A 27636-nucleotide genomic window follows, 5' to 3' on the forward strand; every position below is an offset into this window, starting at 1 on the left:
GATAACATAATTAGTCCACACCACAGTTCTGCGTATTGATAACATCATTAGTCTACACTACAGTACTGCTTATTGATAACATCATTAGTCTACACTGCAGTACTGCATATTGATAACATCCTTAGTCTACAGTACTGCTTGTTGATAACATAATTAGTCCACACCACAGTTCTGCGTATTGATAACATCATTAGTCTACAGTACTGCATATTGATAACATCATTAGTCTACACTACAGTACTGCATATTGATAACATCCTTAGTCTACAGTACTGCTTGTTGATAACATAATTAGTCCACACCACAGTTCTGCGTATTGATAACATCATTAGTCTACACTACAGTACTGCTTATTGATAACATCATTAGTCTACAGTACTGCATATTGATAACATCATTAGTCTACACCACAGTTCTGCGTATTGATAACATCATTAGTCTACAGTACTGCATATTGATAACATCATTAGTCTACACTACAGTACTGCATATTGATAACATCATTTTTTTATTTTACCTTTATTTAACTAGGCAAGTCAGTTAAGAACAAATTCTTATTTTCAATGACGGCCTAGGAACAGTGGGTTAACTGCCTGTTCAGGGGCAGAACGACAGATTTGTACCTTGTCAGCTCGGGGGTTTGAACTTGCAACCTTGCGGTTACTAGTCCAACGCTCTAACCACTAGGCAACCCTGCCGCCCCAACGCTTTAACCACTAGGCTACCCTGCATATTGATAACATCATTAGCTTACAGTACTGCATATTGATAACTCTACACTACAGTGCTGCTTGTTGATAACATCATTAGTCTACACCACAGTACTGCATATTGATAACATCATTAGTCTACACTACAGTACTGCATATTGATAACATCATTAGTCTACACTACAGTACTGCATATATATAACATCATTAGTCTGCACTACAGTACTGCATATTGATAACATCATTAGTCTACACTACAGTACTGCATGTTGATAACATCATTAGTCTACAGTGCTGCATATTGATAACATCATTAGTCTACAGTGCTACATTCCATGTACCCAATTACATTTTGATGCACGCGGTTAGATGGCTAATGCTGGGTGTCTGTTTTTTTGTCTTCTGTCGATGGATATCATTTGAACCACCGAGGTCAGAGAAGGCCAATGTATTGGTATTTGTCTCCAAAACACTAATGGAAGTAACGGAAATCTGTTGGATAAACAACAAAACCACCGGTGTGACAAGTAAACACATTCTACTGCAACACTCCTGCTGGGTTAAATCTCTTTATGGTGCTTCATAAACTATGAATGGATTATTGTCAGTGCATTCCAGGTAATACTTGCTTAGCACCACCAAGCAGTATCATTCCTGCTGTCGTCATGTTATACTCTTCACTCTCCCCACGTAAATATGGCTCAATCTTCTCATCTAAGGCAGCTTAAAGATGCACCACGAATAAAGAAATGTATTTCCCAGCAAAGTGGCAATGGATAGAAAGCTCTAGCCGCTTGGGGAGTAAGGATCAGGTAGCCTACACTACAGTACTGCATGTTGATAACATCATTAGTCTACACTACAGTACTGCATATTGATAACATCATTATTCTACACCACAGTACTGCATGTTGATAACATCATTAGTCTACACTACAGTACTGCATATGGATAACATCATTAGTCTACACTACAGTACTGCTTGTTGATAACATCATTAGTCTACACCACAGTACTGCTTGTTGATAACATCATTAGTCTACAGTACTGCTTGTTGATAACATCATTAGTCTACACTACAGTACTGCATATTGATAACATCATTAGTCCACACTACAGTACTGCATATTGATAACATCATTAGTCTACACTCCAGTACTGCATATTGATAACATTATTAGTCTACACTAGTGGTCGACCGATTAATCGGAATGGCCGATTAATTAGGGCCGATTTCAAGTTTTCATAACAATTGGAAATCTGTATTTTTGGGCGCCGATTTGCCAAATGTTTTATTTATTTTTATTTGTAATACCTTTATTTAACTAGGCAAGTCAGCTAACAACACATTCTTATTTTCAATCACGGGCTAGGAACGGTGGGTTAACTGCCTTGTTCAGGGGCAGAACGACAGATTTTCACTTTGTCAGCTCGGGGGATCCAATCTTGCGACCTTACAGTTAACTAGTCCAACGCAATAGCGACCTGCCTCTCTCTCGTTGCACTCCACAAGGAGACTGCCTGTTACGCGAATGCAGTAAGCCAAGGTAAGTTTCTAGCGAGCATTAAACTTGTCTTATAAAAAACAATCAATCATAATCACTAGTTAACTACACATGATTGATGATTTTACTAGATATTATCGATCATGTCCTGCGTTGCATATAATCCGACTGAGCATACAAGCATACAAGTATCTGACTGAGCCGGTGGTAGGCAGAAGCAGGCGCGTAAACATTCATTCAAACAGCACTTTCCTGCGTTTTGCCAGCAGCTCTTCGTTGTGCGTCAAACATTGCGCTGTTTATGACTTCAAGCCTATCAACTCCCGAGATGAGGCTGGTGTAACCGAAGTGAAATGGCTAGCTAGTTAGCGCGCGCTAACTGGAGGGACGGAAGCTATACTGTTTCACTGGCAATACTAAAGTGCCTATAAGAACATCCAATAGTAAAAAGTGAATGAAATACAATTGGTATAGAGGGAAATAGTCCTATAATTCCTATAATAACTACAACCTAAAACTTCTTACCTGGGAATATTGAAGACTCATGTTAAAAGGAATCACCAGCTTTCATACGTTAGCTTTCTTACATAGCACATATTGCACTTTTACTTTCTTCACCAACACTTTTTTTTGCATTATTTAAACCATATTGAACTTGTTTCATTATTTACTTGAGGCTAAATTGATTTTATTGATGTATTATATTAATTTAAAATAAGTGTTCATTCAGTATTGTTGTAATTGTCATTATTACAAAAAAATAAAAATAAATAAAAAATTGGCCGATTTAAATCGGTATCGGCCCCTTTGGTCCCTCAATAATCGGTATCGGCGTTGAAAAATCATAATCGGTCGCCCTCTAGTCAACACTACAGTACTGCATGTTGATAACATCATTTGACCGGTAAATGTTTATCATCACAATGTGCTCTAACAGTAAAGGCTCCAAAACCTCTGGACTGTTACATAAAAATCTGCTCTCAGAACATCTGGAGTCTTGTCACCCCTGGAGCTAGGTCATACATCCACATGTAGACTGATGGCGACTCTACACCGACTGAATCTGAACTTACTGGAGCTAAGGAGACATGAGTTGTGGTGCGGATTGTGCAAGGAGAGAAGTGCACAGTTCTCTGAATCAGGGCCAAAAGTGGACGAGTCGATTCAGAATGAGTGATTGCGGTTGAAGAATGCACTGGAGCTTATCGTCGGTTCGTTCACCTGCTTGTATTTGCATGTAGAAAAGGGAGAGAACTCTGTGTCACACAGTAAAGCCCTGGAGGTTCTGCTTTGTCATCAGTATGCTTGACAGGATATTACATTCATTTGGCTCAGCCTCTCCATTCCTCAAAGTTCAAGGCACAGGACAAATGGAAAACAACCTTGCCTGCCTCCTTACCGAGATCTTGGATGCATTTTGAATTTCAAATAAAACTTCCCTGGGTTATGAATTGCTTGTGACATTAAGCCTATTTCACAATGGATTTGCTTATTAAGACTCTCTCATATTGACCAGCAGCGAAGATAATGCAGGCCCTGGAAACAAGATTTGCCAAGCTTCCATTCAGCCGCACAATAACCCCTATGGAATTAACGGCTCTGTAATGACCCCTATGGAATTAACGGCTCTGTAATGAAACGTAATGAGTCATTTTGCTGCTCTTATTCAATTGCCACTTCAAAGCACGAGGGGGAATTCCATCAGGCGGTTCCCCCGCGGTGCCTCCTCCAAGCAGTACACACATTCCCCAACCCCATTTTCTCCCATTACACATCACGAGACTCAGAGACGGTCTCTCCCAGTCACCGCCTGCCGGGTCCAGCTATACCTCCTAATCATCTTTGGCTTGTCCAGCCAGCGATGGTGCCGGAACCCGAGGAGCAAACCAAGCGTGTGGGCCCGCCTCTCCGTACTTAGCATCTCCATGTGCTGTTGGGTAAACGGTCGAGAGCTTTTCCCAAAGCTGGGGGTGGGAGAGATTAAAGCATTAAGGGAAAGGGGATATAATATGGATCTGTGCTCTGCTACTCTGCCCTTCCTCCCAGAATGCTGTTGTAATGCATTGGTTTAGGGGGTGGTGGGTGAGGGAGATCCAGGGAGAACAGGCCAGGTTGACAGGCTAAGCCGCACCGCAGTCGGCCCATGTGGCAGGACCAGCCGGTGGATGTGGCGTAGTCCCCAAGCAGTTGTCCTGTCATGTGTATCTAAGTGATTATCAGGAATGGCAGCGGGCCGCTTCATCCAATCAGGGCTATTATCCTCCTGGCCCCACTGTTGATTAGAGTGATTGAGAAGATAGAGAGGAGCTCACTGTAAAAAGGGGATTGCAGGTCCAAATGGGGCTGTGGCTCGGGTGTGTGTGTGTGTGTGTGGACCCATTGTGACCCAGTCCAGCTAAAACACTCGCTTGCTTTGACAAAGCTGTGATTTGTGTCATTCATTGTAAATATGAAGACCTATTTCCCATCCTCATGTATTTCTGGTTGTTGCTCATACAAATTTGTCATTGGTTAATGGTTTCTGTATTAGTTTTTTTTAGAGAAGCAGTAGTACTGTCCCACTTCTGCCATCCTGGGTCTAGCTAGCTCAAAGTGATAACCATTAGCCAACTCGGTTGCCACTGTGCAGAGTGGAGTGGAGTGACATAGTAGAGTGACTATGTTTATCCCTATTATTCTTCTGGTACTTGGTTTGTCACTCCCTCCGCTGCTTCTGAAACACTCAGATGTCTGTTCACTTCATGTCAGAGAAGTGAGTCCAACAATTACGCCACCAAAAATATGACAGATGCGAATGACAGTGTTTAATTAAATGAAAACAAATCCTTTTGAAAGCTGAATTTGATATGCAAATGAACACATTCAGTTCAGCGATGATGTTGCTGTTCGTCCAGACATTCAATTTCAATTTACTGCAGAGTTCATCTAGCTACTGTATTGAAGTTTCAGTGACATATGCAGATCTAGCTTCATGAATAAGACATCGCATGGATCCCTTGACCTCAAATATTTTTAACTTCTCCTGTATCCATGATGGGTTGTAGTCAGAGGTAGAGAGATGGGTTGTAGTCAGAGGTAGAGAGATGGGTTGTAGTCAGAGGTAGAGAGATGGGTTGTAGTCAGAGGTAGAGAGATGGGTTGTAGTCAGAGGTAGCCAGAGGTAGAGAGATGGGTTGTAGCCAGAGGTAGAGAGATGGGTTGTAGCCAGAGGTAGAGAGATGGGTTGTAGCCAGAGGTAGAGAGATGGGTTGTAGCCAGAGGTAGAGAGATGGGTTGTAGCCAGAGGTAGAGAGATGGGTTGTAGCCAGAGGTAGAGAGATGGGTTGTAGCCAGAGGTAGAGAGATGGGTTGTAGCCAGAGGTAGAGAGATGGGTTGTAGCCAGAGGTAGAGAGATAGACAGCAAGTCTTATATCATGATGACTGCACCAAAAGTGAACTGCCAATCATGTTCTGGCTGCTTGAATGATTGGACCTTCCCAGAACCCCACACAGACGGCTTGGCACTGATAGAATGTCAGACTTGGAAAGAAGAAAAACATTTGAGCTGGCTCAAAACACTAGCCTTTAAATCCAAGTTATTCAATTTGGATCCACATGAGAAAATACTATGGTCTAAATACTGTAGTATTACTATATTTATATACACTGTAGTGTTTTTGTGGACATGACTGTAGTGTACTATAAAGGAAAGGGAAATGGGGGATACCTAGTCAGTTGCACAACTGAATGCATTCAACTGAAATGTGTCTTTTAACCTAGCATAGTATTTACTGTAGTGTTTTTGCAGACATGACTGTAGTATACTATAGTATTCACTGTAGTATTTTTGCAGACATGATGGTAGTGTTCTATAGTGTATTTGCGAACATGACTGTAGTAAATGTAAGCCATAAAGCCCGAGGGGGTGTGGTATATGGCCAATATGCCACGCCTAAGGGGTTGTTCTTAGGCACGATGCAACACAGAGTGCCTGGATACAGCCCTTAGCTGTGGTATATTGGCCATAAACCACAAACCCCTGAGGTGCCTTACTGCTGTTATAAACTGCTTACCAATGTAATTAGAGCAGTAAAAATGTTTTGTCATACACGTGGTATACAGTCTGATATACCATAGCTTTCAGCCAAACAGCATTCGGGGCTCGAACAACCCAGTTTATAATGTAGTAACACCTGTCGACTAGGGTTAGCTAAAACTACCAGACTACGATAGTTACTGTTTAATGAGGAGAACACCTCAACCAGATCATGAGACACACAGGTTTGTGACAGGCCACCTATTGAGTTGGGTCAACAGTTCTGAGCAATGCAACAGACCAGACAACTCAACATATCAAAAATGTTTATGACAATTGTAACATCTAAACTTAGAGAGGTTCTAGGCCCATTAAAGGGAAACAGTAGAGGCAGATATAAAGAAACAATGTTTTTTTAAAGCTTAAAGGATTAGGTTTGCTTGTTTGACAGATAAATAACTGTAACTTCCACTAGAAAGCTTTCTGAAATATAACAGTGCGTTCACAGATATTCAGCTGGCCAAGTTCACAAGATGAACAAACAGTGACAAACAATACTGTAATTTTGATTGTAGAAAAATAAAGAACAGTGAACCACTGCATTTACATGAACAGTAGATATTGTAGAAATAGAAATGATTTCTTAAGAAGACAGTCACCTTTATTTGAGGGCTCAGTCAATAAAATGCCTGGACCTCAAATCAGCAAAGTCTCTCCAAACAAACCAACTGAAAACAAAAGGAATACTGCAGTAATGTCCTCAAAAACACTAACGTGAATAATCATAATTACTATACTATACATACTATACATAATGAACATCTTCAATATTGTCACACATGAATAAACTTACTGATGGTCAAACTCAACACATATCATGCAGAACAATTAACCACAAGCCAAACATGTTTTGGGGCGGCAGGTAGCCTAGTGGTTAGATCGTTGGGCCAGTAGCTGAAATGTTGCTGGATTGAATCCCCGAGCTGACAAGGTGATCTGTCGTTCTGCCCCTGAACAAGGAAGTTCATTCACGGTTCCCTGGTAAGCCATCATTGTTAATAAGAATTTGTTCTTAACTGACTTGCCTAGTTAAATAAAGGTAAAATAAAATACAAATATTCAAGACAGCATGGTCACAAAATGGTTGCTCATAGAAACAACCCAACAACTTATATTCGAAACACACAAATTATCCTCCAGGTACAAAGCCGGAACACCAAGGGGTGCTTCTATACATTTTCTGCACGTCCTCCCCTAAAATGGGGGCCCAGGGAAACTGACCAAAACTTTGGTTCCTAGTCTGTCACACATTCTTCAGTTACAAGACTGATTGAGGTTATGGTTATGGTGATGGGGATACCTATCTACTGTGGAACTCTGGGTGAAGAGCAGGTGGAGGCAGAGATGCACTTCAGTCGAAGAGTCTTTCTAGATTCAGGTACTGGAGATGATACATGGCAGGAAATGATTGACAGTTGTTGACATGAGGCTCGTCTTGAATGGAGACTTGGTTGGCTTTGCATGGAGTATGGTTTATCTATCAATCAAATGTATTTTGTAGTAAGCTGGTATATTTATGTTTACCAATATATGGCAGTATTGACTGCAGAAGATGTCATATGCTGAAGCAGTGAAGAAAGTAGAGGAGGATGGGTCAAGGGTTTGGGATTCTGAGAGGATCCCTGTGAGTAGTAGATCTGTGCCAGAACAGAGGGATAGGCCAACAAGTGATATACTTTATGCTTCAGTAAGGTTGGCTTGTTAGTGTTCATAGCAATGGTTATCAACTGTACCACAGAGATGAAACACAAATCACAGAATATAGATGTGGTGGCAGCTGCAGAGAAGTATTTGGGTATACAAGATTTGACTTCAGAAGGTTTACAGGGTGTGTTGGGTGTTGGTGTCCCGTTCTCCCAGGCCGTTGGCATGGTGCAGGAGCAGATGGGGGCCATAGTAGTGGAAGGGGGGAGTATGTTTTTAATGAATGGATTGTATCAAATCAAATCAAATTTATTTATATAGCCCTTCGTACATCAGCTGATATCTCAAAGTGCTGTACAGAAACCCAGCCTAAAACCCCAAACAGCAAGCAATGCAGGTGTAGAAGCACGGTGGTTAGGAAAAACTCCCTAGAAAGGCCAAAACCTAGGAAGAAACCTAGAGAGGAACCAGGCTATGTGGGGTGGCCAGTCCTCTTCTGGCTGTACCGGGTAGAGATTATAACAGAACATGGCCAAGATGTTCAAATGTTCATAAATGACCAGCATGGTCGAATAATAATAAGGTAGAACAGTTGAAACTGGAGCAGCAGCACAGCCAGGTGGACTGGGGACAGCAAGGAGTCATCATGTCAGGTAGTCCTGGGGCATGGTCCTAGGGCTCAGGTCCTCCGAGAGAGAGAAAGAAAGAGAATTAGAGAGAGCATATGTGGGGTGGCCAGTCCTCTTCCGGCTGTGCCGGGTGGAGATTATAACAGAACATGGCCAAGTTGTTCAAATGTTCATAAATGACCAGCATGGTCGAATAATAATAAGGTAGAACAGTTGAAACTGGAGCAGCAGCACGGCCAGGTGGACTGGGGACAGCAAGGAGTCATCATGTCAGGTAGTCCTGGGGCATGGTCCTAGGGCTCAGGTCCTCCGAGAGAGAGAAGGAGAGAATTAGAGAACGCACACTTAGATTCACACAGGACACCGAATTGGACAGGAGAAGTACTCCAGATATAACAAACTGACCCCAGCCCCCCGACAGATAAACTACTGCAGCATAAATACTGGAGGCTGAGACAGGAGGGGTCAGGAGACACTGTGGCCCCATCTGAGGACACCCCCGGACAGGGCCAAACAGGAAGGATATAACCCCACCCACTTTGCCAAAGCACAGTCCCCACACCACTAGAGGGATATCTTCAACCACCAACTTACCATCCTGAGACAAAGCTGAGTATAGCCCGCAAAGATCTCCGCCATGGCACAACCCAAGGGGGGGGGGGTGCCAACCCAGACAGGATGACCACATCAGTGAATCAACCCACTCAGGTGACGCACCCCTTCCAGGGACGGCATGAGAGAGCCCCAGTAAGCCAGTGACTCAGCCCCTGTAATAGGGTTAGAGGCAGAGAATCCCAGTGGAAAGAGGGGAACCGGCCAGTCAGAGACAGCAAGGGTGGTTCGTTGCTCCAGAGCCTTTCCGTTCACCTTCCCACTCCTGGGCCAGACTACACTCAATCATATGACCCACTGAAGAGATGAGTCTTCAGTAAAGACTTAAAGGTTGAGACCGAGTTTGCGTCTCTGACATGGGTAGGCAGACCGTTCCATAAAAATGGAGCTCTATAGGAGAAAGCCCTGCCTCCAGCTGTTTGCTTAGAAATTCTAGGGACAATTAGGAGGCCTGCGTCTTGTGACCGTAGCGTATGTGTAGGTATGTACGGCAGGACCAAATCAGAGAGATAGGTAGGAGCAAGCCCATGTAATGCTTTGTAGGTTAGCAGTAAAACCTTGAAATCAGCCCTTGCTTTGACAGGAAGCCAGTGTAGGGAGGCTAGCACTGGAGTAATATGATCAAATTTTTTGGTTCTAGTCAGGATTCTAGCAGCCGTATTTAGCACTAACTGAAGTTTATTTAGTGCTTTATCCGGGTAGCCGGAAAGTAGAGCATTGCAGTAGTCTAACCTAGAAGTGACAAAAGCATGGATTAATTTTTCTCCATCATTTTTGGACAGATTTTTGCAATGTTACATAGATGGAAAAAAGCAACAAGTATCATGGATTTATATTATAGTCCAGTTTGGGGTGGTAATGCAACATATTGGATGCCAACCACTGTTAAACCACAAAGAAGAAGAGGAGAGGAACATATAAAAGCACCCCTTGGTCATGCTCACGTGAGAGCTTTGTACCTGGAAGGTCCTTTGTGTGTATAGACTGTAAGTCATTGCTGTTGGTTGATTTCTGTGATTAACCATTTTGTGACCATGATGTCCATGATGAAATGTTTGGATTGTGGTCGACTGTTCTGCATGGTTTGTGTTCCGTTTGACCATCACTGAGTTTATTCACGTGACAATATTCAAGATGTTCATTATGTAAAACCACTGCAATAATGTCCTTCTGTTTTCAGTTGGTTTGTTTGGAGAGGCTTTGCTGGTTTGAGGTCCAGGCAGTTTATTGGCAGAGCCCTCCAATAGTGACACTTTAAGTAAAGTAATTTGTATTTCCAAAAAATACTGTTTATGTAAATGCAGTGGTTAACTGTTATTCATTTTATACCATCAGAAGAACATTATTGTTTGTTCTTAGTCCTCTTGTGAACTTGGTCAGCTGAACACTGTTGTATTTCAGAAAGCCATGTAGCGGAAGTAACAGATCAAAGCCATTTTGGTGTACTCTTGTTAATTATTATTTTTTAACCTTTATTTAACCAGGCAAGAACAAATTCTTATTTTCAATGATGGCCTGGGAACAGTGGGTTAACTGCCTGTTCAGGGGCAGAACGACAGATTTGTACCTTGTCAGCTCGGGGGCTTGAACTCGCAACCTTCCGGTTACTAGTCCAACACTCTAACCACTAGGCTACCCTGCCGCCCCATAATGTGCATTATTTCTGTCAAACAAGCTAATCCTATAAGGTTTAAACAACTGTTTCTTTTTGGGCCTCCTGAGTGGCGCTGTGGTCCACTAGAGATTCTGGGTTCGAGTCCAGGCTCTGTCACTGCTGGGAGACCCATGGGGCGGCGCACAATTGGCCCAGCGTCGTCCGGGTTAGGGGAGGGTTTGGCCCGGCAGGGATGTCCTTGTCCCATCGCGATACTAGTGACTCCTGTGGCGGATCAAGCGCAATGCACGCTGACACTGTCGCCAGGTGTACAGTGTTTTCCTTCTACACATTGGTGCAGCTGGCTTCTAGGTTAAGTGGGCATTGTCAAGAAGCAGTGCACGTTGGTTGGGTTGCGTTTCGGAGTACACACGGCTCTCGACCTTCACCTCTCCCGAGTCTGTAGGGGAGTTGCAGCGATGAGACAAGACTGTAACTACCAATTGGATGCCACAACATTTGGGAGGAAAAAAGGGGTAAAAAATAAATCAATTACAAAAAAAAGTTGTCTGCCTTTGTACAGTTTCCCTTTAATGGGCCTAGAATCACTAACGTTTAGATGTAATGCATTTATGTTTATTTTTTGCGAAGGTATGTTGTCGGCTCCGTTGCATTGCTCAGAACTGTTGACCCAACTCAATGGGTGGTCTGTCACAAACCTGTGTGTCTTATGTTCTGGTTGAGAGAATGCCGAGAGTTGTGCAAAACTGTCATAAGCAAACAGTGGCTACTTTGAAGAATCTCAAATATATTTTGATTTTTTTTTAAACTTTTTTTGGTCACTACATGATTCCATATGTGTTATTTAATAGTTTTGATGTCTTTACTATTATTATACAATTTAGAAAATAGTAAAAATAAAGAAAAACCCTTGAATGAGTAGGTGTGTACAAACGTTTGACTTGTACGGTACATGTACATATTGCCTCAATTACCTCAACTAACCGGTGCCCCCGCACATTGACTCTGTACCGGTACCTTCTGTATATAGCCTCACTACTGTTATTTTTTTGGTGCTTATTTACCTGCATTATTGGTATTTATTTAACTGCATTGTTGGTTAAGGATTTGTAAGTAAGCATTTCACTGTAAGGTCTACACCTGTTGTATTCAGTGCATGTGACAAATACTATTTTATTTTGATTTGAACTGGTGTAGAGCCTTATGTTCTGGTTGAGGTGTTCTCCTCATTAAACAGTAACTGTTGTATCTTATGTTCTGGTTGAGGTGTTCTCCTCATTAAACAGTAACTGTTGTATCTTATGTTCTGGTTGAGGTGTTCTCCTTCATTAAACAGTAACTGTTGTATCTTATGTTCTGGTTGAGGTGTTCTCCTCATTAAACAGTAACTGGTGTATCTTATGTTCTGGTTGAGGTGTTCTCCTCATTAAACAGTAACTGGTGTATCTTATGTTCTGGTTGAGGTGTTCTCCTCATTAAACAGTAACTGTTGTATCTTGTGTTCTGGTTGCGGTGTTCTCCTCATTAAACAGTAACTGTTGTATCTTATGTTCTGGTTGAGGTGTTCTCCTCATTAAACAGTAACTGTTGTACTGTTGTATCTTGTGTTCTGGTTGAGGTGTTCTCCTCATTAAACAGTAACTGTTGTATCTTATGTTCTGGTTGAGGTGTTCTCCTCATTAAACAGTAACTGTTGTATCTTGTGTTCTGGTTGCGGTGTTCTCCTCATTAAACAGTAACTGGTGTATCTTATGTTCTGGTTGAGGTGTTCTCCTCATTAAACAGTAACTGTTGTATCTTATGTTCTGGTTGAGGTGTTCTCCTCATTAAACAGTAACTGTTGTATCTTATGTTCTGGTTGCGGTGTTCTCCCACTGAGGTGTTCTCCTCAGTAAACAGTTACTGGTGTAGTGTGGTAGTTTTGCCATTTTCGTTAACCCTAGTCGGCAGGTTTTACTACAGTCATGTCCGCAAAAGCATTACAGTAAATAATGCAGGATACTAGTCAAGTTGTCAAAAACACTACAGTAAATACTGTAGTATACTTTGGTCATGTCTGCAAAAACACTACTAAAACTATAGTATCTAGTAATACTACAGTAATTAGACCATAGTATACTCTAGTATTTTTGTGGGTTAGCTGTGGGTTAGCTGTAGCTGTTGGGCCACAATGGAAATACATTTTAAATACTTTATTATTTTCGAACAAATCTCTAAATGTGTTGTATCCACATTTGTGGTTGTATTGTGCTTTTAAATAGTCAAATAAATCAAGGGATACTACGGTGTGGAGTATAACATACTACACAATTCTATAGTAAGCACTACACAAATGAGGGAGAACCTCAGAGGAAATCCCCGGCATGAGCTCCCCAAGGACAGCTCAAATCAAAACAGCATTGACTAAGCTAGCAGCTAGCAGTAAAGCTAGCTAGCAGCCCAATCGATATACATATGATTTAGTAAGCACTACACGATTGAGGGATACTTCAGTGTGGAGTATAGTATTCTACAGTATACTAACGTTTACAACAGCATTCTGTAGAATTTTATAGTAAGTACTATAGTAATCTGTAGTATTTTTTTATGTGGGTGAACACAGGCTACTTGAACACACGTCCAAATTGTTTGCCTCTCTTTTCTCCAAGGTCGTTTTATTCTATTCAAATCCACACGAGACATGTTTCCATATGTTAAACCCTGAACATATGCTACTCACTGAACCAAGAAAATGGGTACCCACGTCATTGTCATCCTATGGGGCCATATTTTGGTGAGGCATGCTACAGAGAAGACTGACATCACAGGACGGCCACATTAGCAGAGTCATGTGAGGGTGGGGGAGGGGGAAGAGACTCATTCTCTAAAAATAGACAATAGAAAAGTAGGTCAGGGTACATTGCAGGCAGCTGGCACACAGGAAGTACAATACTTTAAGTTTTTCCCTTTGTTGTGCAATCCGTTGGAGCAGCCTTGACCTTTAGCTCGTTAGCTATTTAGGGCCTGTGCTTTTTAATTACCATAAACCCCCCCAATATGAGTAGAAACATATTTTCCCGGCTCAAAAAGTTTTCTTATGTTGCGTTATGGCCTCCCAATACACATTCTCAACATTAAATCCATTATTTTCATTTCAAACAGCACATTTCAAACACATTGCAATGAACTACTCTACTCTGCACGATAGGAGGCTACCTCAATAAGAATAGTAGAAAATTACATTAATTTCAGAGCTACTTGGGGGAATGACTCATGAGTATATCATTGAAGCTCCAGCTCTGTGATACTGAAGGCTTCAGTTCTGGCTATGGGGGGGATCAATATCGGAAACATCCCGGCTCGTCGGTCTCCCGTGCACAACTTTGTGAAGTCTAATAAGATACGGTTATTTTTTTTTTATCTCTTGTTTCTAAAGATGAATAATATCCTTGGTTTATTGCATATATCTTGCTCCTCTCAAATCGTCTGTGCTTTACATCAGCCGGGGAGATGCAGGGAACTGCACCCGGGTAACATTGTGTGAATTAGCAGAGGCAGACGTTTTTCCTGAACAAGAGAAACATTAATTGCCCTAGTTATATGGACTGTGACTTTAGCCATACCTCTGTTTCTTTCACTGTTTCTACATGCTAGTTTTATGGACTGGAGCCTCGTCAAGAACCAGGAAGTTCCATGTCAGAAATAATATAGAGGGGTCAGAACCCAGTGTAAATCAGTGACGCCTCTCAACACGTCAAACTAATCAAATGCCTTGCTAGGGCGGAGCTCCAAGAGGTGCTCAGCAGATTAGTGAGGAAGGAGTAAACAGTGCGTGAGGGCAAAACATTTAAAACAAAACTCACAATTTAATGCGTTGTCAGCTCGTTGGTTTTCACAGCATTTGCTGTTATTTCACGATGATCTAAAGCAGAAATGGTCTACAATGCTGGCCATATTAATATTTTTTATTTGGCTGTAAAGGCTAGCATGAGGGACATGTAGCTTTCCACAATGAGGTTGGTTTTAAGAAAAGTCAGCTAACCTTGTAAGCTACCTAGGTATAACTAACTAGCTAATTCCTATTTCTCTCACGATTCTAAAACCAACATTAAAAAAAAGAAAAACCGCATATTATTGACCTAAAAGTTTAGCTGTGTTAGCCCGGTCTCTAGTTTTATCTAGTGATGCATAGAGCAACCATGTACTGTATATGGGAACTTCAATCATTTTGCTAGCAACATTGCCAAAATGAATGAAATTAAATGAATCTCATAAAATGTTACCTGTAATGCTCATCTCCTTATTTTCATACTGTACCGAGATTACAAGGGTTGGATTTTTTTTATGTCAGCACTTAAAAGGCATGTACAAAATGTGGTATATAGTTTGCCTCATATACGTTGTCTACTGGTATAATTTTAAATTGCTTACATGTTGAGCTGTATGTTCTCAATGAGTGAGTTTAGCCATGCTCTTCTTCAGATGACAGATGCCCATAAGGCCAGTAAGTCCATCATACTGTATTGGAGATGCATGACATATGATAAGCTGCAAAAATGGATTCCCACAGCTGATATACTGAGAGAGAGTGACAATCAAGTCAAACAGATTGGTGATCTTGCAAAAAAAAAGGAAATGTTGATTTGAGAACACAACACAAAGACACATTACAGACATAACCCCTTCCCCTCTTTGTTGCAATATTGTGATTAATCAACATTGACACTAGTTCATTTTGCATAATATTTTAACAATTAAAAAAAGTTTAAAGACTTCACTTGAAAGAATCAATACTTCATCACTTCAAAATGTACAAATAAGCTAACTGGTATTTAAAGATTAGACATGTTACTCTAAACAACTGAGTGGTAACAAGTAGGTTATTGTTACTAAAGCATCATTTCAGGTGAACAAAAAGACATCTATACCATTGGTGGCCAACCTTGCTCCACTGTTCCCTGATCTACTGGGTGAGCAGACTTCTATACCAATCCAGCAATAGCACACTTGATTATCAACTCATTTAGTTTGATAAGTTGAATCAGGTGTGTTATTGCTAGGCTGGAATAAAAGTTATTTAGCTCCCGAATGGCGCAGCGGTCTAAGGCACTGCTTCTCAGTGCAAGAGGCATCATTACAGTGCCTGGTTTAAATCCAAGCTGTATCGCACTGATTGGGACTCCCAGAGGGCGGAAGCACAATTGGCCCAGCATCGTCCGGGATTGGCTGGGATAGGCAGGGGCGGCAGGGTAGCCTAGTGATAAGAGCGTTGGACTAGTAACCGGAAGGTTGCAAGTTCAAACCCCTGAGCTGACAAGGTACAAATCTGTCCTTCTACCCCTGAACAGGCAGTTAACCCACTGTTCCTAGGCCATCATTGAAAATAAGAATTTTTCTTAACTGACTTGCCTAGTTAAATAAAAGGTTAAATACATGCTTTAAAAAAACACCAGAACCCTCACACACCTCCTGCAGGGTTGCCCTGCTCCAACTGTAACAGGTCTATACATTGTGTGTGATGTTTAACTGTATTTTGCTCACATACTGTAGGTAGGCCTACACATATAACCCATGGCATATAGGATATACCCGTAGTCTCTTGCAACCTCTCTTTTCATCTGCAAACAGGCTTTCACAGCTTTCCATATCTGAGTACAGAAAACATCACAACGAAACGGGCTTCATTATACTCTAATCAAAAAGCACTGAATATTATGATGCTCTGTCCTCAAAGATTTCCCCTCTATAGGAACTGGAGAATCTTTTCATAATGAGCTAGCTAGCTAGTAATACATTTTATTTACTTACTTGAATGGGTTCTCTCAACCAACCTTTTTGGGGTCCTTACGAAAACAAAAATCATCTTAGGTCATCTTAGGTCATCTTCTCTATATTTTCGGTGGTAGCCATGTGGATGAATGGAAACAAGGAACAAAGTGTTTAGAAGCAGTATAGAAGGTGTTGTGACGTTTGACTACCAGTGTTATCCACTTTCAATTTCAATAAATATACACTTGATAACTTAAACTAGTACTTGAAACTAGCATTGGCAACAACAACTACCCAGACGGAAAACTGTGACGCGCACAACACATTGTGCCCCTTCTACACACTTGGAAATTGGAGACATTACAAACATCAAAATGTAAACATTAGTGAATAGACTAGCCAGATTTACATTTGCTATCAAAGAGCATTGCAGTAGCTAATTAACTTTACATATCTGAATTGTTATCCCACAGTTAGTTTGTTAGCTAGCTAGTTGAAGTTGTTCACAGATAATTAGCCACCGCTCGCTAGCCACCGTGACGCTGTCGTGTCAAAAGCCTGTCACCAAAAAAGGTCTCCAGATGTGTTTATATTTCATCGATTGTCATATAAACCACGTTTCCACCTTATTGAAAAGGATTGATATGACCAGTTACATCTGTGTTTCTCATTGAACCTGACATTCATTTATTTGATATTTTCTTCCTCAACAGCACCTCCTACAGTCCGAATCATCCATTCTGGCCATGCATGCAACGTCGAGGAGGAGCGCTATACCGAACGCGTCTACACCATCCGGGAGGGAGAGACCCTGGAGCTAGCCTGTCTGGTCTCGGGCCACCCTCGACCTCAGGTGAGATCCTCACTGCACTATTTCCAGATCCAGTTGTCTGACGTACAGCCTTGTCTGTGCCATATCACTAGAATGACTGGAACGGACATTACCATTCAAGTTAACTTTTTGTGATGGATGGACCAGCAACAATATTGAGTTTACCCATGACTGTACCAGCCAAGTTGCCGTGGTCTGAGCATAGAATTTGAGTTACTTGGCCTCCCGAGTGGCACAGTGGTCTAAGGCACTGCATCGTAGTGCTAGCTTTGCCACTAGAGATTTTGGATTTGAGTCCAGGCTCTGTTGCAGCTGGCAGCGACCGAGAGACGCATGGGGCAGCGCACAATTGGCCCAGCGTTGTCCGGGTTTGGCCGGCAGGGATATCCTTGTCCCATTGCACACTAGCGACTCCAGTGGCGGGCCGGGCGCAGTGCATGCTGACACGGTTGCCTGGTGTACGCCGTTTCCTCCGACACATTGGTGAGGCTGGCTTCTGGATTATGTGGGCATTGTGACAAGCTTGGTTGGGTTGTGCATGGCTCTCGACCTTCGCCTCTCTCGAGTCTCTCTCGTATTTGAGTGAGAAAGCAATGAGACAAGACAGTAACTTGCAATTGGATATCACGAAATGGGGGAGAAAAAGGGGTAAAATTTTTGGGGGGATTTAGAATTACTAGATCAGACACTAATTTAAGTCAACGTTGCTCGAAGGGTGTACCAGTCAAGTTGCCATGGTAACTAGCATTTCTATTTGTACGGCTCCTGTAAAATTCTCCACCTCTTAGACATCCACTCCACTGCCATAAATTTGCAGGAGCTGAGTGGCAGGGCGTCATCAAGCACTCTCAGTCGCAAGGCCTCTTTAAGTCGCGGCACGCTGTTCTGTCCAGGTCTTTCCATGTGCAAATGAGTGCAATCAGACCGAGTGAAGAGGAGCTCCCCATTGGGGGGGAAACGGCCACAGGAGAAATCATCAGATGTTCTCTACTACAGAACTACCCAGGGAATAAAACATTTACACTAAAAGCGAGAGAGAGCTGGAAAAAACGAGTGCATACTACATTTCTCATGGAGTCTTCATGAATGCGTGTGATAGTCATCTTTTATTACTCAGCATAGTTAAGTGAATGAATGGTAAAGGCATACATGGAGTTGACACAACGGATGATGAAGATGAGGTTGGGGTCACTGAGGGTGGAATGTTTTATTGTAGGATTGGGTATGTGATGTGCTAGGACCCTGATGACAGATGGTTTCATTCATCTCCACTATATTACAGTACAGTTCCACAGTAATGAATTGACTGAGGTCCAATTGTCCAACCTATGCGACCACAGAGAGATGGCACCATGGCGGCTTACAATGAAGCCGGGTACTATACTATAACACAATTTCATTGGGTGGATGGACTTCAAACACGCTGTAGATTTCCAGAGCTTGGCTTCTGGGGCTCGTCACTGATGGAGCAATGGGGCACCATCCAGCCCTGGCATCGACTGCCTTGTCCCCCAGCTGACAGAAGTGTTAGCCTGCTAAAGCCAGGGGTGTGCCAGCCAGAGGCACAGAGCCATAATGCCAAGAATATTGTTCTTCTCTGCTGTTGTAGACTCTGCTGTTGTAGACTGCTGTTGAAGACTCTGCTGATCGAGCTAGGTCAAATTATATGTTCATTCTACATTTTCAACACTTTTTTGCTACAGACGCGAGATTGAGAATGCTTTTTTCCCCCCTCAGTGATGAGCATTATATCTCCCTTTTCCAGAAGAGTAGGTTCCATCGACATTTGCTTCAAGACATTTTGTACTAGGATGCATTTTTGTACTGTTGCAATAGATTTAAATATATGATTAGGCTTTTGTCTATTTGTTTGAATGGAACTTCAACATAGGGAGGTTTTTCTAGGATGTTCCAGAGAGACCACAGATAATATAGTTTTAGGAGGGGTCTTTGGATGAGCCTGGCTCCATGCATGTGTAAAATGGAGCCCCAAATGTTTTGACCTCCTCCAAAGTGCAGTGTTAGACCATGTGGGTTTTGGTGCTAAATCCGCCCCAACAATTTACTGTCATTCAGACAAAACTAGACGATTGCAACCCATGACTGTGTTTAAGCTCAGGACACGATCACAAGTACAGTATAACGCCATGAAGTCGTGGCCAGTGAAAGATTTACTTTCATTCAGACAAAACTAGACGATTGCAGCCCAGGACTCTGTGTTCAGCTGTGTTCAGATCGGGACATAATCAAAGTGACACATGCCATGACTGGTAGTGGTGGCTCTATTGATCTGTCGGTGGTATCTGTTCCAGCCGCTGACACATCGTCAGACTAATGAGCGCTAATGGCCCTTCATGTTTTATCCCGTTAATTGGTGTGCCAGTCTAAATGGGCTCTGGAGGATACTTTTTAAAAGGCCAAATACTATTGGGAATAATGTTATGGATAGTTGTTGTATATTTCCTCCAGGAGTCTATGTATGTAGCATGCTTTTCTGTTTCAATGTCCTCACTAGTAGACTACTGGGAATGTAGCATGCTTTTCTGTTTCAATGTCCTCACTAGTAGACTACTGGGAATGTAGCATGCTTTTCTGTTTCAATGTCCTCACTAGCATACTACTGGGAAGCGCACTTCTTGCCCAGTCTGACGCTGGAGGGGATGGCTGCCCTGTTAACAGGCTCTTAACCAACCATGCAAAAAAAATTCCCGGGTTGTTTTTAACTTGTTTTGTACATAATGTTGCAGCTACCGTCTCTTGTGACCGAAAAAAAAACTTCTGGACATCAGGTACTGTGATTACTCACCACAGATTAGACAAAGAGTTTTTCTTCAATGAGTCGGATGGGAGGGATATACTCCAGACACACGAGCAGGAACAGATCCCCGTCATTCGCTGGAGAAGGAAACTGAGATTTCGCGGGAAAAGATCTGGTAGCTAACATTACATCGCTGGAAAATATTTGGGATGAACTGAAAGCACGTATATCCTACCAACGGAACACTAAAAACTGTAATATCTTATGTTTCACCGAGTTGTGGCTGAACGACAACATTAAGAACATACTGCTGGCGGGTTATACACTCTATCGGCAGGATAGAACAGCAGCCTCTGGTAAGAAACGGGGCGGGGGCCTATGCATATATGTAAACAACAACTGGTGCACAATATTTATGGAAGTCTTGAGGTTTTGCTCGCCTGATGTAGAGTATCTCATGATAAGCTGTAGACCACACTATCTACCTAGATATTTTTCATCTGTATTTTTTTGTAGCTGTCTTTTTACCACCACAGATTGATGCTGGCACTAAAACCTCACTCAATGACCTGGATACCACCATAAGCAAAGGAAAACACTCATCCAGAGGCGGCACTCCTAGTGGCCGGGGACTATAAATGCAGCGAAATTTAAATCAGTTTTACCTAATTCCTATCAGCATGTTACATGTGCAACCAGAGGGAAAAAAATTCTGACCACCTTTACTCCACACACAGAGACACATACAAGCTCTCCCTCACCCTCCATTTGTCAAATCTGACCATAATTCTTTCCTCCTGATTCCAGCTTACAAGCAAAAAATACAGCAGGAAGCACCAGTGACTCGGTCTATAAAAAAGTGGTCAGACGAAACGGATGCTAAACTACAGGACTGTTTTGATAGCACAGACTGGAATATGTTCCTGGATTATTCTGATGGCATTGAGGAGTACACCACATCAGTCACTGGCTTTATCAATAAGTGCATCGAGGACGTCATCTCCACAGTGACTGTACGTACATACCCCAACCAGAAGCCATGGATTACAGGCAACATTCACACTGAGCTAAAGGGTAGAGCTGCCACTTTCAAGTAGCGGGACTCTAACCTGGAAGCTTATAAGAAATCCCGCTATTTTACCTTTATTTAAGTATGCAAGTCAGTTAAAACTTCTTATGGTATAGGGGACGCTTGCGTCCCACTCTGCCAAAAGCCAGGGAAAATGCAGTGCGGCAAATTCAAATAAATGATATAAAAATCAAACTTTCATTAAATCACACATGTAAGATACTAAATTAAAGCTACACTCATTGTGAATCCAGCCAACATGTCAGATTTTAAAAAGGCTTTTCGGCGAAAGTATCAGAAGCTATTATCTGATTATAGCACAACAGTAAACAAAGAGGGTAGCATATTTCAACCCTGCAGGCGCTACACAAAACGCAGAAATAAAATATAAAACATGCCTTACCTTTGACGAGCTTCTTTCGTTGGCACTCCAATATGTCCCATAAACATCACAATTGGTCCTTTTGTTTGATTAATTCCGTCCATATATATCCAAAATGTCCATTTATTTGGCGCGTTTGATCCAGAAAAAAAACTGCTTCCAAATTGCGTAACCCCACTACAAAATATTTCAAAAGTTGCCTGTAAACTTTGCCAAAATATTTCAAACTACTTTTGTAATACAACTTTAGGTATTTTTAAACGTTAATAATCGATCGAATTGAAGACGGGTCTATCTGTGTTCAATACAGGAAGACAACAAACCAAGCTACTTTTCAAGTCTTGCCTGGCCGTGTGGTGGCAGGACAACAACCTCTCCCTCAACGTGATCAAGGCAAAGGAGATGATCATGGACTACAGGAAAAGGAGGACCGAGCACGCCCCATTCTCATTGACGGGGCTGTAGTGGAGCAGGTTGAGAGCTTCAAGTTCCTTGGTGTCCACATCACCAACAAAGTAACATGGTCCAAACACACCAAGACTGTTGTGAAGAGGGCACAACAAAATATATTCCCCCTCAGGAGACTGAAAAGATTTGGCATGGGTCCTCAGATCCTCAAAAGTTTCTAAAGCTGCACCATCGATAGCATCATGACTGGTTGCATCACTGTCTGGTATGGCAGTGAGTAGTGCGCATGGTCCAGTACATCACTGGGGCCAAGTTTCCTGCCATCCAGGACCTCTATACCAGGCAGTGTCAGAGGAAGGCCCTAAAGATTGTCAAAGACTCCAGCCACCCTAGTCATAGACTGTTCTCTCTGCTACCGCACGGCTACAGGTGCCGGAGCGCCAAATCTAGGTACAAGATGCTTCTTAACAACTTCTACCTCCAATCCATAAGACTCCCAAGCAGCTAATCAAATGGCAACCCAGACTATTTTCATTGCCCCCACCCTCTTTTTCTTAAACTGCATTGTTGTTTAGGGCTTGTAAGTAAGCATTTCACTGTAAGGTCTCCATCTGTTATTTTCGGCGCATGTGACAAATAAAATGTAATTTAATTTTGATTTGAATGGAGTGTGCCGTTCTGTTTCAGCATACTATGTAAAATGACGTAATGGATATGCATTCTAAGTATTTGCTGGCATGGACTTTGGAACATAGACGCCATGTCAGTCTTACCTATACTAATTACTAATCATACTACATACAATTTTTAACATACTGTTTACAACAAAGTTATGTGGTAATAAACAAATATCAACATAGTAGACTCACCCATACTGATCTTTCTTAATCTGATGCGCAATTGCATTGTTTCCCTCCATTCCTTCATTTTAGTATAGCGCGTCCTCTTATCTGATTATCAGCTCTAGTAAAACACACGTGGGTCTTACAAGCCAATTCCTTTCCTCAATAGCATGCTGCGAATTCTGACAGATGACAAGCAGATAAGAGACAGATAAGCAGATATGACATCACTACATTTTTTAAATTTCACATACTGTAAAACGTTCAATTTACGTATATCCAAAATGGTTACTGAATACGGGTATTCGGACACAGCCGAGGTAATGTATTGGGCATACATTCTACTGTACGAAGTACTGTATGATATGTACGAAGTACTGTATGGTGTGTACGAAGTACATGGGCTCTGATTGGAACATAGACATGGGCTCTGATTGGAACAGACATGGGCTCTGATTGGAACATGGACTCTGATTGGAACATAGACATGGGCTCTGATTGGAACATAGACATGGGCTCTGATTGGAACATGGACTCTGATTGGAACATAGACATTGGCTCTGATTGGAACATGGACTCTGATTGGAACATAGACATGGGCTCTGATTGGAACATAGACATGGGCTCTGATTGGAACATGGACTCTGATTGGAACATAGACATGGGCTCTGATTGGAACATGGACTCTGATTGGAACATGGACTCTGATTGGAACATGGACATGGGCTCTGATTGGAACATAGACATGGGCTCTGATTGGAACATGGACTCTGATTGGAACATGGACTCTGATTGGAACATGGACATGGGCTCTGATTGGAACATAGACATGGGCTCTGATTGGAACATGGACTCTGATTGGAACATAGACATGGGCTCTGATTGGAACATGGACTCTGATTGGAACATAGACATGGGCTCTGATTGGAACATGGACATAGGCTCTGATTGGAGCGTGGGCTCTGATTGGAACAGGAGCTCTGATTGGAACATGGACATGAGCTCTGATTGAAACATGGACATGGGCTCTGATTGGAACATGGACTCTGATTGGAACATGGACATGGGCTCTGTTTCAATGTCCACACCAGCATACTCCTTTCACGGACCTGAAACTGGTTGAGATAGACATTTTGTCTATCCACACCAGATTCTACCATTTCCTATTGAGTATGGCTTTTGTGGAGTGGCGTTTAAACTAAAGCGTTACACGTCTCAGACAGAACAAAGTTCAACACCAGCGTACTACTGACAGTGCAGTAATGGATTGGGAATTGGTATGTAGTCAGTCACTCCCCACCAAGATATCCTGTCTCTCTAGAGCAGTGGGGTTTAGTATTCTGAAGGTGCTAATGTTTGAGTGGGTGTGTGAAGTCTGCAGTGACAAGGAAGTAATACATGTTAACATTCTTTCCAAGAAGCCGTTTGAAACTCCAAAGTGTTCGACAGTTCAAAAGACACCCCATATTATGGGGAGGATTACCCTTTTGTGCAGGAAGCTCAAGTGGAGTCTCTGACTTTAGCCCTTCCTCTGCCATATCCTCCCAGTTTAAGCAGCACTGCACTGTCTCTTCCTGTCTTCCTCCTCCACCCTGTCTCTTCCTGTCTTCCTCCTCCACCTTGTCTCTTCCTGTCTTCCTCCTCTACCCTGTCTCTTCCTGTCTTCCTCCTCCACCCTGTCTCTTCCTGTCTTCCTCCTCCACCCTGTCTCTTCCTGTCTTCCTCCTCCACCCTGTCTCTTCCTGTCTCTTCCTGTCTTCCTCCTCCACCCTGTCTCTTCCCTGTCTCTTCCTGTCTCTTCCCTCCTCTACCCTGTCTCTTCCTGTCTTCCTCCTCCACCCTGTCTCTTCCTGTCTTCCTCCTCCACCCTGTCTCTTCCTGTCTTCCTCCTCCACCCTGTCTCTTCCTGTCTTCCTCCTCCACCCTGTCTCTTCCTGTCTTCCTCCTCCACCCTGTCTCTTCCTGTCTTCCTCCTCCACCCTGTCTCTTCCTGTCTTCCTCCTCCACCCTGTCTCTTCCTGTCTTCCTCCTCCACCCTGTCTCTTCCTGTCTTCCTCCTCCACCCTGTCTCTTCCTGTCTCTTCCTGTCTTCCTCCTCCACCCTGTCTCTTCCTGTCTTCCTCCTCCACCCTGTCTCCCTGTCTCTTCCTGTCTTCCTCTTCCACCCTGTCTCTTCCTGTCTTCCTCCTCTACCCTGTCTCTTCCTGTCTTCCTCCTCCACCCTGTCTCTTCCTGTCTTCCTCCCCCACTCTCCCTTATTTTGATGTGGAAAGGACTTCCTCCTACCCCAGAACCCTGTTCTTCCTGTCTTCCTCCTCCTCCACCCTGTCTCTTAGTAAGTTCCTAGTTCTTACACCTCCTCCACCTTCCTTCCTCTCTCCTCAGACACTGTCTTCCTCCACACCCTGTCTCTTCCTGTCTCCTCCTCCACCCTGTCTCTTCCTGTCTTCCTCCTCCACCCTGTCTCTTCCTGTCTTCCTCCTCCACCCTGTCTCTTCCTGTCTTCCTCCTCCACCCTGTCTCTTCCTGTCTTCCTCCTCCACCCTGTCTCTTCCTGTCTTCCACACCCTGTCTCTTTGACCCTGTCTCTTCCTGTCTTCACTCCACACAGTCAGAGTCCAAGATCAATTGTGTCTTCCTGTCACAGACCAACCAGCAGCATACCACTGCTGGCATGCTTCTGAAACTAAGCAGGGATGGTCCTGGTCGGTCCCTGGATAGGAGACCAGATGCTACTGGAAGTGGTGTTGTAGTGCCAGTAGGAGGCACTATTTCCCAGGGAAAAATATCACAGGGCAGTGATTAGGGTCATTTGCCCTGTGTAGGGGGATGTTAACCTGGTGTCCACCTGACTCTATGATCCCACAGACAACAAGTGTTGCTGACTGACTGGCAGATCCCACAGACAACAAGTGTTGCTGACTGGCAGATCCCACAGACAACAAGTGTGGCACACACACAGTCAGAGTCCAAGACATCAATTGTGCTGGCTGTCACAGACCAACCAGCAGACAATAAGTGCTGGCATGCTGACTGGAGAACCACAGACACAAGGATGGTCCTGGCGGTCCCTGGATAGGAGACCAGATGCTACTGGCTGAGTGGTGATCCCACAGACAACAAGTATGGCTGGCTGACTATTTCCCAGGGAAAAATATCACAGGGCAGTGATTAGGGTCATTTGCCCTGTGTAGGGGGATGTTAACCTGGTGTCCACCTGACTCTATGATCCCACAGACAACAAGTGTTGCTGACTGACTGGCAGATCCCACAGACAACAAGTGTTGCTGACTGGCAGATCCCACAGACAACAAGTGTGGCTGGCGGACTGGCAGATCCCACAGAGAACAAGTGTGGCTGGCTGACTGGCAGATCCCACAGACAACAAGTGTGGCTGGCTGACTGGCAGATCACACAGACAACAAGTGTGGCTGGCTGACTGGTAGATCCCACAGACAACAAGTGTTGCTGACTGGCAGATCCCACAGACAACAAGTATGGCTGGCTGACTGGCAGATCCCACAGACAACAAGTGTTGCTGTCTGGCAGATCCCACAGACAACAAGTGTTGCTGACTGGCAGATCCCACAGACAACAAGTGTTGCTGACTGGCAGATCCCACAGACAACAAGTGTTGCTGACTGGCAGATCCCCTAGGCTGCTACTTATGACAGACCGCTGAGGCATTGCGTGCTATAAATAGCCTGGTGAATGGGGACGCTGGCCTGTCTTTTCCCACACTGGAGACTACGTCACTGCAGTGTGCTGATCGGGGGCTGAGTCGCTCCTCTCATATGTCAGTCATCTGCTGTTGCTGCAGCTGACTAGCTACATGCAGGCAAACCATCAACCGCAGCATAGCCCTGCTGCATGTGTGAACGACTATGTGAACGACAAACAAGGCTAAGAACAGATTCTTCTTCTCCTCTTTCCGAACATTCTGTGACGTGCTTCATCATCGTATTATAGGCTACATCCAGTGGCGTTGATAGACTGGATGGAATACATGATTAGCACATGCTGACTATGAAGCCACATTACAAAGAAATGCATTACTGTATTTTGTGTATACTGTATTTTGTGTACATTATATTGTGTATATTGAAGCCTATACAGTATAACACATCTCTAAGCATATTGTAAATGTGACATTATAGCTACATATACTACCGTTCAAACGTTTGGGGTCACTTAGAAATGTCCTTGTTTTTGAAAGAAAAGTACATTTTCTGTCCATTAAAATAACATCAAATTGATCAGAAATACAGTGAAGACATTGTTAATGTTGTAAATGACTATTGTAGTTGGAAACGGCTGATTTTTTATGGAATATCTACATAGGCGTACAGAGGCCCATTATCAGCAACCATCACTCCTGTGTTCCAATGGCACGTTGTGTTAGCTAATCCAAGTTTATCATTTTAAAAGGCAAAACCCTTTTTCAATTATGTTAGCACAGCTGAAAACAGTTTTTCTGATTAAAGAAGCAATACAACTGAGAAATTACCAAGAATCTGAAGATCTCATACAATGCTGTGTACTCTCCCTTCACAGAAGAGCACAATCTGGCTATAACCAGAATAGAAAGAGGAGTGGGAGGCCCCGGTACACAACTGAGCAAGAGGACAAGTATATTAGAGTGTCTGGTTTGAGAAACGCCTCACAAGTCCTCAACTGACAGCTTCATTAAATAGTACCCGCAAAACACCAGTCTCAACGTCAACAGTGAAGAGGCGACCCTGGGATGCTGGCCTTCTCGGCAGAGTTCCTCTGTCCAGTGTCTGTGTTCTTTTGCCCATCTTAATA

The 27636-nt window shown here is 43.0% G+C and overlaps 1 protein-coding gene across 1 annotated transcript in view; it reads left to right on the forward strand.

Annotated features, from left to right (window-relative positions):
• LOC135508471 (MAM domain-containing glycosylphosphatidylinositol anchor protein 2-like) overlaps positions 1-27636 on the forward strand; it is a 219020-nt gene that overhangs the window by 41470 nt on the left and 149914 nt on the right. Inside the window, exon 2 of the mRNA XM_064928684.1 lies at positions 17253-17392. Coding sequence (XP_064784756.1) covers positions 17253-17392 — 140 coding nt within the window. The remainder of the gene's footprint in view (positions 1-17252; positions 17393-27636) is intronic.

The sequence above is a fragment of the Oncorhynchus masou genome, chromosome 21 (genome assembly GCF_036934945.1).
Source record: "Oncorhynchus masou masou isolate Uvic2021 chromosome 21, UVic_Omas_1.1, whole genome shotgun sequence".
NCBI lineage: Eukaryota > Metazoa > Chordata > Actinopteri > Salmoniformes > Salmonidae > Oncorhynchus > Oncorhynchus masou.